This window comes from Bombina bombina, chromosome 4, assembly GCF_027579735.1.
Source record: "Bombina bombina isolate aBomBom1 chromosome 4, aBomBom1.pri, whole genome shotgun sequence".
Lineage (NCBI taxonomy): Eukaryota > Metazoa > Chordata > Amphibia > Anura > Bombinatoridae > Bombina > Bombina bombina.
Window position 1 is genome coordinate 526519515 of NC_069502.1, and position 13295 is coordinate 526532809.

The following is a 13295-nucleotide window of genomic DNA, read 5'->3' on the forward strand; positions in this document are numbered from 1 at the left end:
ACATATTAAAGTAAACCTTCACTAAGTCATATATCTCTCAATACACATAAAAGCATAACATTTTATAAATAACTCAACTATTTTACTGCATTGCATTTTTATTTCAACTTTAAAAGTTCAAGTAACATTTCAAGTACTAAGATTAATTTAATCTATTAAATATATTCCACTTTAAGAGCAATCATATTGGCTTATTTTCTTATTAAACACAGGAATAAACAGCCTCTAATTATATCAAATCACACAAATGGAACCTGTTTCATATGAATAATTTATATACCATAAGTATAAGATATGAAAAAGTGAACTCATTTCATCTACACAAATCCTTTATGTGTTCAAGAGTTGATAACTAAAAGTACCTAGGAAACTAACTACCCCCCAGAGAAGCCATTTGTATGGTTTAAAAAGACATTAAACTTCTTGCTTTGCTTTGTATAAAATGTGTGCTCCCTACTGATTAAATTAATATTAAATAAAAAATGCTGTATCCTGCAAATGTAGCAAATCAAATAGCTAGTTTAAAGGGATAATAAACCCAAATGTTTCCTTTCATGATTCAGATAGAGCATGCAATTTTAAGCTAATTTACTCCTATTATCAATTTAGCCACCAATCAGCAAGCGCTACCCAGGTTCTCCAAAAAAAATTTACGGCTCATAAACTTTCATTCCTGCTTATCAAATAAAGATACCAAGAGAATGAAGACAAATTAATACTAGGAGTAAATTAGAAAGTTGCTTAAAATCGCATGCTCTATCTGAATCATGATAAGAAAATGTTTGGTTTATTATCTCTTTAAGCAATATGCAGCATTAGGGAGAAAGTACACATTTCACACAAAAACAGCATTATCAGTAAAATAAATATTCTTGCAGAGGTACTTTGTTTTTATATCAATTTCCAATATCCTTATGTTTTATAAAAATAATTGTCTTGTTTTTTTAATGCTGCCATGCAAAGCCTAAACATAAGTAGAGGAAACTCACTGCGTGTCAGGCTTATCAGAACAAAATATACCTGTCTTTGTGTTTCCGCCTTTGTAGCGTACATTTGCCAATGCACCAAGAGCCTGTGATTTATCAGCATAAGTATTCAGTCTAAACTCAGTTTGAGCTTCATCACTGAATTGCACAAACGAAACCTGTAAGAGTTCCCATAAAAAGAAATATCAATCGGTTGTCCTTTTTGTATTTTCTATATAATATTCAGTTCTGGAGTTAGCAAATATAACCATTTTGAGATATTTTTGTTTGTTTTAGTAACTGATTTATGAGATACATTTCTGACTGACTGACTACATTATATAATACTGAAATGTTTAGAGAGCACTGAGGGAAGTCTTGTCACATTAAAAAATGCATCTTAGTTAAAACAATGGATGAATACATTTGACAATTAGATAATTGGAAGGGAAAAATGACTTTATAGTAATGGTTTTAACAATGTTGTAGTTATGTGAATGCAAAGCTTGTTGTAAAGTTCTAATGAAACCTACAAAACATGGCAAATAGTTGCACCCTCAGAGTGGACTGGGTACAGATACAGGGCCCTTGGCAGCAGTTCCAGAATTAAACTGGGTGCATTTCACACAGCATGGAAGCATTCTCTTGAAATCTGAATATACATCCAGTGACACTGGCAGCTAACCCCAGATGCACATTCAGTTGTAAATATTAAAAAAAAAACTTAGTAAATGGGATTAGTTAAAGCTATTGGCTAAGAGATGATAAGAAATAGGTCCCTAGCTCAAGCCTTCCATGCTGGCCTTTAGTAAAGCTTTATCTGCACCTGGGAGGATAACTCTAGCTAGCTGTGGAAAAGGACTGCACCCTCATGCCATGTGTGTGCCTGTGTAGTTATACAATAGCACACGCACCCTCATGCCATGTGTGCGCCTGTGTAGTTATACAATAGCACACGCACCCTCATGCCATGTGTGCGCCTGTGTAGTTATACAATAGCACACGCACCCTCATGCCATGTGTGCGCCTGTGTAGTTATACAATAGCACACATGATCATTTAAAACAGAGAAACGGAAGTAGCTATGCCATCCAACAGATATATAAAAGAAAAGATTTAAAGAATGTTGGGAATTTGTAATCATGAACATTCAAATACACACAATCCTTAAGTTTTAAGATTTAATGAGTGACCTGCTATCATAGGTAATAGGTACACAAAAAGGCAGTTGAAAAATATGCCATATATATTAAACAAACAATCAAATAAACATTAGCTAGATTTATCACAATTTGTTTTGAATTGTCAAAATAATGTTTTAAGGCATATTTTAATAGGTCAGCTTGTTCTGACCAATTACTAAATACTTTTGATTGGCTCATCTCCATGTTTTAGAGGAATGCGTTTAAACAAAAATAATGTTTAATGAAAATAATAGATATATGGAACAATTTTTAACTATCTCAGTGTAATGATAGCACCCTTGACATAGATGTTTAGTTGTACTTGACTATCATGTAATGTAATACAAAAAATCCACCATTTAATATCACTAATTTATTTGTCTACAGATATGGGTCTAGGTTCCACTATTTAGGGTATGCAATCCATCTGCTACACAAATCCACTTTTAATTAATATTGTGATATCAGGCAAAAATATATTTTAACATGTTTAGTTATTGTTGATTTAGATGTTTGATAGAAAATTTGAGAGTGGTTTAGTCTCTTTTAGTATCTGATGCTTCAATACATGCAGAAAGTTGACCTGAAATGTAAATGAAATGTTTAATTGTGCACTGATTGTGATGGGTCATATTTTATATTATTTACTCCATTTTAAATTAAATCTTCAGTCTCAACAATGTCAAAGACATCTCACATCCCCAATGAAATCACACAATTTTTTTAATTTTAGAAATAAAATGAAGTATAGAAATAACTTTTTAAGTTTTTCAGCAGTTTAGAGCAATGTTGCTTATGGAAAAGTTATTGGATAACATGTTATATTGTTTGTCATATATATGGGTTGATTACAATCCTTTAGAAAAGATTAAATTAATTAAAAAGATCAAATTAATTATCTACAAAAATCCCCATAGACTTGTTGAATCTTATAGAAAAATGATTACATACATTTTTCTTATGGACAGTGATTGAAATCATAATTTTCTTGCATTTCTGTCTACTTCATTAACTTTATTAAGTGTTACATTATCACATATGATGTCAATTTGTAAAGAAAAAAACATTTTGGTGCACCATGCTACATAGTAGTTATATTACATGTACATGTACAGGGCACACCAACTGAGACAGGACAAATTCTGGAACTTTAAGTAACTGCTTATTCTTGTTGCAGATATGATTTAACATAGGTATTTAGAAGTTCTGGCATCCTGACATATCTCCCGCTGCTAGTCTGGGTGGTTTTATGCCCCTCTTTTATATCGTCAAATGATTTCAAGGAATTATTTAATTGTTCAACCCATCAACTCTAACCCATAACCCATAAGGGGTACTGTTATGGTTGCTTGTCTAAATATTGTTATTTACTGATGATTATTATTTGCCATTTTCATGGCTAATTCTTTACTAGATAATTTGACCTTAGTTGATATTAACTAAGATCTATCATCTGTACACACAATGGGCTCCATTTATAATAGGCCAGGTGGACATGATTTGCAGTAGCAAAACATGTCCACCGGAACTCGCTGTGAGTGGATTGCATACACTGTCCACATTTAAAATGGCACAAGCAATGCTTGTGCAATGCCGCCCCCTGGTCCAAGGCAACCAATCGGCTGCTAGCAGGGGCTGCTAATCATCCTGATTGGATCGGAACTGGATGATTTTAATCTGCCACCTTTTAGGTGGCGGACAGGATAAGCAGCAGCGGTCTTAAGACTGCTGCTACTTATCTATCATTTTTTGGTGAGTCTAAAATGCCAGGGCTCCAAAGCTGCAATTGTGGCTACTTGTTAAATAGAGTCCATGGACTGTGATTTCAAATTGGGCAAATTGAGATTTTTTTATTACTGTGTTAGATCTTGCATGCTGAAAATAGTCTCCAAGAAATTTGAGTCACTAAAATGTCCCATTTCTTAGCAAAAAATAAAAATATATCCAAATCTTTTTCCATGTTCTATTTTAAATGTCAGGATAACATAATGTTTCCTGGTGTTGCATGTTATCAAGTATGTGTAGTATATCTCACATTGATTGATGCATTCCTCCAGCTGGCCATTCATTCAAGTCCAGTAAAAACGTTCCTTAGTTGTTTTTTAACATTTCGCTATAGTTCAGAAGGAGTGACAATTCATTCCCATTTAAAAAAAATCTGATCTTATATGCTCAGTGCATCTTGTAACATAATACTGCAAGGGGCACAGGGGTACCTGTTCCTTTGCATGAGGCCAACCACTTTGAATAACTTGACAAACCACTTGTTTTCTCTCCTTTGCATGCATGGCAGGCTCTCCAGGTCCTGACTATTTTTTCTGTGGGACAATTCTATAACAAAGCTAATAAAATGGGCACTTCAAAGCCAGCAGTATAGATCAAATGGTGTGGAAAAGGAAGTTAAATAGCTGACCCTTCTTAATTGTATGTGAAAGGACATAGAAATGTGCCAAACAACAATATGGCTGTATTTGAATGTCTAAATATTACAGAATTAGCCAAATGAAATTTACTACAATACTTCTATTATGTTAACATTTATCAGTTGTATGTAGTGCTATGTTATAAATGGTTTAAGAAAGCATAGGAATAATTCACCTGGATTCCAGCAGGGTTGATCACATCAAAAGCTCCAATAGTATTGAAAATAAACTGGCGCACTTTATTGAAGTTATCATCACCAATACTCCAGGAACTGTCAATGAGGAACACTATGTCTGCTTTGGCACCTTTGCACACTAGAAATAAACATGTCATCTGTAAGTAGTGAGTGGCCGTATACATGTTAATCATTTATACACCTCTGGGTGCTCTTTAAAGGGACACTGAACCCAATTTTTTTCTTTTGTGGTTCAGATAGAGCATGAAATTTTAAGCAACTTTCTAATTGACTCCTATTATCAAATGTTATTTATTCTCTTGGTATCTTTATTTGAAATGCAAGAATGTAAGTTTAGATGCCGGCCCATTTTTGGTGAACAACCTAGGTTGTCCTTGCTGATTGGTGGATAAATTCATCCACCAATCAAAAAGTGCTGTCCAGAGTTCTGAACCAAGAAAAAAGCTTAGATGCCTTCTATTTCATATAAAGATAGCAAGAGAATGAAGAAAAATTGATAATAGGAGTAAATTAGAAAGTTGGTTTAAAATTGCATGCTCTATCTGAATCATGAAAAAAAAATGTTGGGTTCAGTGTCCCTTTAGCTGCAGCATTTATAATAAAATTAAAGTTTTGCCACCTTAAACTGAGAAAATATATAAAAATATTGTTGTATACATAATCAGCAGTGCTTAAAGAAATTACTTTTTCAAAGGCAGCCAAATAAAATAGTCATGAGAAGGGAACCCCAAAGGGAACCGTGTGCGGGGTGCGCTAAAAAGTTAATACGTGGTATTGGTATAAAAACAAACCATAAAGTTCATGTGAGTTCAAATAAAATAAACTGTACCTAGAGCTTTAGGTTTCTTAAGTAATAAATTAAATATGGCGGCCTTTGAATGTGTTCTATGAATAAAGTACAGGCGAAAATTATATTTAATTATGTTGACCCAAATGGTGAGTTACAATAGGGTCAATTTATTAATGTGCGAGCGAACATGATACAATGTAGCGTATCATGTCTGCTGCACATCAATAAATGCTGACAGCGTATGTGAACTGCTTGTGCAATGCTACCCCCTGCAGATTCGCAGCCAATCGACCGCTAGCAGGGGGTGTCAATCAACTCAATCGTAATGTGTCAACTTTCATAACACTTTAAAGCCATTTTGGTCAATTACTTATTCCATTTATAGTAAGAATACCAATCCATAAAAGGCCATCATTATTTAATAAAATTGATTAACGTAAATTTACATTTATGTTGTACATTTTCTTACCTTCACGGGCAGGGGGTACGGTTGGAGGTGGAGGTGGTGCAGGAGGCTCTGTAGGTGCTTCGGTTGGCTTTATCACTAAAAGTTTAGAAGTATTACCTTAGAAACAGTGTACTGCGCAAATCATTTTATTCTATACATTGAGGAGCTCATATTCTCCTATTAAATTTTTAAAGTGTCTGTTTTTTGTCTAATGTGAATATGAAAACAAATAAATAAGAAAATGAAGAACATTTAGAATTAAACATAATATGACATCCCACTACACATTTACATTATTTTAATAAGACGTTACAACAAAAATGTATTAGAATCTCAACATCAGACAAATGTCTATACTGAAAAGTAGGTGGTGCCTTATGAAATGCTCCATGTTCCTAATGGTAGCATTATGTGATGGGTTCATGTTAGCATTACTGGTACAGTTTGGTTTAGAGCTAAACTCAGGGTTAATGCTAGGATTAGGGCTAGGGTAAGAAAACCAAAATTTGCAATTATTTCAAATACTTCTAAGTTGCTGACTACTTACAGGTACGTTCTTTTGTAGAAACACCTTGACCCTCAAGATTAGGTGTCTGTACAAAAACAGTAGCAGTATACTCCGTGTCTGGGTTCAGTCCAGTGAAACAGTTAGATGATTCAGATCCAGTTACTGTTATTTCTTGTCCTCTTGATCCTTTTAATTAGAATTAAAACAATTATGTTGCAATAATAAAGATAAGTAAGAAAATAGATAAATTGGCTAAATGATAATTACTCTATTTAAAGCATTAAAGGGGCAATGTACCCAGGCAGGCAGATAACAGGTGCTCATTGTATTCAAAGTTACTATAGAAATATTCTTTCAAAAAGGCTGCCCTTGACTCTCATAGCCCCCCACTGGTGGTTGATTTCTGCTGATGACTCTTGCTTACATAGATTTTCTGAAGTCAATACAATAACACTGAAAGTTTTAGTGCATGTGGAGATTTTCAACAGGTAAAAGCAGCTTCAAATAATAAAATAAAGATAATGCAGTTATTTGTATTACATGTATATGTAATAATAGGGATCTGTATCTGGCAGCTTCGTTAGCTAGCAAATGCGGAAAAAGTGTTGTCTCTTTTCAGAGCCAGATTTATTCTTGTGAAAGGGAAACACACTAAGATCTGTGCAAATCTGCATCTTAGTATGTTGCACTTTCACAAGAATAAATCCAGTACCGAAAAGAGCTAAAGGCCCGTCGCAGCCACCTAATTTCGCATTCGGCAGCTAACAAAGCTGCCGAATGCACATTCTTAGGTAATACTATTTAGCAGGTAAAATTGATCATTGGAAACACATTAAAGGGGAGACATATTTACAGTACACTGTCCCTCAAAGTTTAATTATTTGTTTTATTTTGTTTAAAGGAACAGTCTAGTCAAAATGAAGCTTTCATGATTCATATAGAGCATGCAATTTTAAGAAACTTTCTCATTTACTCCTATTATCAATTCTTCTTTATTCTCTTGCTATATTTATTTGAATGTAAGCTTAGGAGCCGGCCCATTTTTGGTTCAGCACCTGGGTAGCGTTTGCTGATTGGCGGCTACATTTAGACACCAATCAGAAAGTGCTACCCAGGTTCTGAACCAAAAATGTCCGGCTCCCATGCTTACATCACTTCTTTTTCAAATAAAGATAGCAAGAGAACAACGAAAAATTTAAAATAGGTGTAAATTATAAAGTTGCTTAAAATTGCCTGCTGTATCTGAATCATTAAAGTTTAATTTTGACTAGACTATGGGGCCTATTTATTAAAGATCTTGTGGACCTGATCCGACAGTGAGGATCAGGTCCGCAAGACCTCGCTGAAAGCGGAGAACAATACGCTCTCCACATTTAACATTGCACCAGCAGCTCACAAGAGCTGCTGGTGCAACGCCGCCCCCTGCTGACTCGAGGCCAATCGGCCGCCAGCAGGGGGGTGTCAATCAACCCGATCGTACTCGATCGGGTTGATTTCCAGCAATTCCTGTCTGCCTCATCAGAGCAGGCGGACAGGGTTATGGAGTTAGACCGCTGCTTCATAACTAGTGTTTCTGGCGAGTCTGAAGACTCGCCAGAAACACGGGCCGACAAGCTCCGTTCGGAGCTTGATAAATGGGCCCCTATACCTTTAGTTAAATAGTAAAAGCATGATGTATAGTATACATCACCAAAGTACTTTGTAAGCCATTATTTATGTTAAGGATACAAAAGATGGGGGGAGAAAAGCTTAGATTTATATTCAAACTTTTTCTAACTCAAAACTACATAAAACTTAAAAATCCAGCAAATAATTTCGTTTTTTTAGAAAAATCTTTTAAAAAAATATATTTTAAACTATTAATATCTAGGAATCTCTGGATCTAAAATTCATATGATAAAACAGGTTTACAGGGAATTTACAGGGCATTATCAACATGCATTAAAAATGTAAAAAATGTAAAAAAAATACTTGCTACAAATGTGATTAAATACATACCGTCAACTGGATTTAGCTTAACTCTGTATGATGTTGCAGCTCTATGGGGCGTCCATCTTACACAAAATGAGTCCCAACTAACCTGGTAACTTGTCAAGTCAGTTACATTCAAGTACACTGAAAAGTGAAAGACAATAACCTATTTATATTTTATTCTGTTTAACAATAAGCATCTTCAACATTAGATGTTGGATGTACACAGCAGCAGATAACATTATTGCAGATCATTGCACAATGACAACAAGTCACTGAAGTATTCCATTTATTATAATATGTTTACTCTCTATGAAGCATTAAATTAATCTTTATTTATGATGCCATAGTAATGACTGTGAAATGACCGGGACAGATACAATAAAATCCTTAGGGTCTGCAAGAATAAAGCTCCGGAGCCTCACTGTAAGGCAACTCTCAGTTACTGCTGAACTATCAGTGAGCTGTTACTTTCTACTGCTGCCTATTCACTATTGCGCAATAGTTACTGGAACAGCACCAACCATTAGAATCCTTTCGAATGTCCATGTAATTTACAGGGCTCTGCTACCCCTAAAAATAGATATAGATTGCAATAAAGTCCAGAACCACTCATATAAAAAGTACCCCAAATAGGGTGCTTGTATATGAGTGGTGTTGGACTTTATTGCAATCTACATTCACTATTTCGCACATTCTGCTGATGTTCATTGACTCATAGGGATCCATTTATTAAAGTTCAGATGGATATGATTTTCTTTTGGGAACCTTGTCTGCCCGGAATAGCAAAGGATGGGCCGCACCTGCTGCCCATATTTATTAATGCACAAGAAATTGCTGGTGCAACCGTGCCCCCCAATCTTGCAAACCAATTGCATGAGAGCAGGGCTTTTCAATCATACTGGTGGATGGAGACCAGGGTGATTTAATTACACCACCCTTAAGGTGGCAGAGAGACTAAGTAGCAGCAGTTTTAACTAGCATTTCAGGCCCACTCACTTGAGCCTGCATCACTCAGGTTCCAAAGCTGCATGCACAGCTTCATAAATAGGGCCCATAGGCTCCTCCTGTTAATGCTCATTGGTTGAAACGTGCAATAAGTATAAGAAGGAAGTACACAACTGATGTATAAGATTCAATTTAAAGGTCAAATTGAACAAATCTCATTCTCTATAAACTTAGTAAACTAATTTGGTTGTTTACTAATAAATCAATTATTAAAGATGTTTAATAGAAGAAGAAATTAATAAATACATTTAGGGGCCTATTTATGATTGTGCGAGCGGACATGATCCGATATAGCGGATCATGTCCGCTGCACATCGATAAATGCCGACAGCATACGCTCTTGGCATTTATCATTGCACCAGCAGTTCTTGTGAACTGCTAGTGCAATGCCACCCCCTGCAGATTTGCGGCCAATCTGCCTCTAGCAGGGAGTGTCAATCAACCCAATTGTATTCAAGCGATTTCTGTCTGAGGCCTCAGAGCAGGCGGACAGGTTATGGAGCAGCGGACTTTAGACCGCTGCTTCATAACTTCTGTTTCTGGCGAGCCTGAAGGCTCACCGGAAACACGGGGCATCAAATATGCCCCTTAGAGTTGTGCCATCCTGTGCCTTCTTCACTTAATAACATATAGAAGATAAAGAGAAAAAGTCATATAACTTATGGGATTTCATGTCAGTGACCATATAGCCCATAGCATTATTTTCTATAATCAGCCTTATAGTATAAATGCTAGATAATTTTTAATTTTAAATGTTGACTATAATATTTAAGTATTAATATATCAACTCTTGAAAATATTAATGAACATATAGTGCTCCCTTTATTAGCATGTGGATGGATATGTTCCCAATTAGATGCATGTAGTGAGCACATTGATCATTGCATATACGGCTACTTGTGTAACGCTGCCCCCCCTCTTGCACGTGAGCAGGGGCGGTCAAGCACCCCAGTTGGACTTGACCAGACTGTTTTTAAACCACCAGAGAGGTTAAAAAATCAGCATCTTGAACAAAGAGCCCACTGTATGTAGAATTAACAAAAATACATTCTAAATGGTAATGGTAATATTTCACAGTGTTACAAATATCTGATATTTGATTGCAGGATGTTGTATACCTGGTTGATCCTGCCAGTAGCATATGCTTGTCTCAAAGATTAAGACATGCACGTGTAAGTATGCACGGCCAGTACAGTGAAACTGCAATAGGCTCATTAAATCAGTTATGGTTCCTTTAATCGCTCCAACTGTTACTTGGATAACTGTAGTAATTCTAGAGTTAATACATGCCGACGAGCGATGACCCCCAGGGATGTGTGCATTTATCAGGTCTTTCTATTTCTTGGATAATATTCCTTAATAAAAATACATTTCATGCAAGTGGACAAGGATTGCTTTGGAATACTCTATTGGGAGCTGGAGTGAGCGCCTGTCTTCATGTGCACTTATATACAATTAAAGGGACATTGCTGGTAACATCTTTAATACATAGCTTGTTGTATATTTACTCACAGGTTGTTCCATCTCCTGAGAGTGGACCACTCAGTCCCGTGTCATACTGAGCATAAACCTTCACATCATAAGTAGTTCCAGGAGAAAGGTTCTGCAAAGTGTAAGAATTCATGTCCCCAACAAACAGTTCCATTGTTTCATCAGCATCTTGAAGGTAATTGTAAGATAATGTTAATAATGTTAATAAACTGAAATGATTTTGTTTCTTTAGTATTCTGGAAGTCTAAAGAATGAATTAGTTGTTTAATTAAAAAAACAGATGATTTATACTCACTTTTTGGTTGATATACAAGTTTATATCCAAGAACGGGAGATGTGGCTCTATCCCAAGTTACCCTAAATCGGGTATACCATTCATCTGATACCTGAAGATTTTTTGGTGCTAACAAGCCAACTAAAATAGAAAAGAAAGTACAACCATTACATAACACCAAGGGGTGAGAAATGTCTGTATTTTGCTGTTCTAATGTTACAACCACCAAATAATTGATAGTAACATTAAAATATTAAAAAGGGAATGCTGACAGCTTTTGTTATTTTTCAGAAACATACTAAATCATTTTCTTCTGTTTAAAGGGATATGAAACCCATTTTTTTTCTTTTATGATTCAGATAGAGCATGCAATTTTAAAGGGACACTGAACCCAAATTTTTTTCTTTTGTGATTCAGATACAACATGGCATCTAAAGCAACTTTCTAATTTACTCCTATTATCAAATGTTCTTTATTCTCTTGGTATCTCTATTTGAAAAGCAAGAATGTAAGTTTATATGGCGGCCCGTTTTTTGTGAACTACCTGGGTTGTTCTTGCTGATTGGTGGATAAATGAATCCACCAATAAACAAGTGTTGTTCATGGTTCTGGGCTTTCTTTTTTCAAGTAAACATAGTAAGAGAACAAAGAAAAATTGATATTAGGAGTAAATTAGAAAGTTGCTTAAAATTGCATACTCTATCTGAATCACAAAAGAAAAAAATTTGAGTTCAGTATCCCTTTCAGCAATTTTCTAATTTACTCCTATTATCAATTTTTTTATTCTCGTGGTATCTTTATTTGAAAAGGCAGGATTGTAAGCTTAGGAGCCAGCCCATTTTTGGTTCAGAACCTGGGTAGCATTTGCTGATTGGTGTATACATTTAGCCACTAATCAGCAAGTTCTACCCAGGTGCTGAACCAAAAATGGGCCGGCTCCTAAGCTTAAGGATGAAGAAAAATTGAAAATAAGAGTAAATTAGAAAATTGCTTAATAATATGTTCTATCTGAATCATGAAAGAAAAAAATTGTGTTTCATATCCCTTTAACACAGTCTAAAGTATATGTTCTTGTGACACGGTATAAAATAACTATGTTGTCATGTATTTGATTCTTAAATATGGTTCATTATTAGTATAGACTCAAAGGGGCCAATTTATAAAGCTGCGAATGGAGCAGTCTCCGCGCAAGCCTTTGGGCTCGCCGGAAACAAAAGCTAAGAAGCAGCGGTCATAAGACCGCTGCTCCTTAACTCATCCACCACCTCTGAGGTGACGGACAGCAATCATCCCGATCGGATCCTATCGGGATGATTGACACCCCCTGCTAGCGGTCGTGCAGGGGGCTTATGCTGTCTGCATTTATCAATGTCAGTCTTAAGAACTTACATGTAATATTTTGCTGCAAGCAGATTAATTAAAGAATATACAGAATCCACAACAATCTATCACACAAGTAGAAAAGCTTACTAATTGTTTTATCATAGCAAAACAATATACATTTTAATAAAGGTAGCTGCTATTTTATACAGCCCATTCACCATACACCCTAAATTTTCTTTTTTGTTAAACTGGGGCTTTAAAGGAGTAGAAAAAAAGGCAGGAGAATCAATCCCACAAAATTCACAATGGTTGAGATTTCTACAGTTACTGAAGAGTTTAGAAAAGAAAGAGCATGTACTTTGTATAATAACACAGGAACTGAAGAGTCTGGAGAGGCTGTTAGTTAAAGGGACTCTGAACCCAAATTTTTTCTTTCATGATTCAGACAGAGCATGCACTTTTAAGCAACTTTCTAATTTACTTCTATTATCAATTTTTCTTCCTTCTCTTGCTATCTTTATTTGAAAAAGAAGGCATCTAATCTAAGGAGCCAGCAAATGTTTGGTTTCAGAACTATGGACAGCACTGGTTTATTGGTGCTGTCCAATCAGCAAGGACAACCCAGGTTTTTCACCAAAAATGGGCCGGCATCTAAACTTACATTCTTGCTTTTCAAATAAACATACCAAGAGAATGAAGAAAATTTTTGATAA

General features: G+C 35.5%; 1 protein-coding gene across 4 annotated transcripts in view; it reads right to left on the reverse strand.

Annotated features, from left to right (window-relative positions):
• COL12A1 (collagen type XII alpha 1 chain) overlaps positions 1-13295 on the reverse strand; it is a 252433-nt gene that overhangs the window by 93946 nt on the left and 145192 nt on the right. For all 4 annotated transcript variants that reach the window (XM_053710444.1, XM_053710443.1, XM_053710446.1 and 1 more), the window contains 7 exons: positions 11281-11400; positions 11007-11153; positions 8514-8630; positions 6555-6701; positions 6029-6103; positions 4748-4887; positions 1021-1144 (listed from right to left, as the gene is read on the reverse strand). In XM_053710444.1, coding sequence (XP_053566419.1) covers positions 1021-1144; positions 4748-4887; positions 6029-6103; positions 6555-6701; positions 8514-8630; positions 11007-11153; positions 11281-11400 — 870 coding nt within the window. The remainder of the gene's footprint in view (positions 1-1020; positions 1145-4747; positions 4888-6028; positions 6104-6554; positions 6702-8513; positions 8631-11006; positions 11154-11280; positions 11401-13295) is intronic.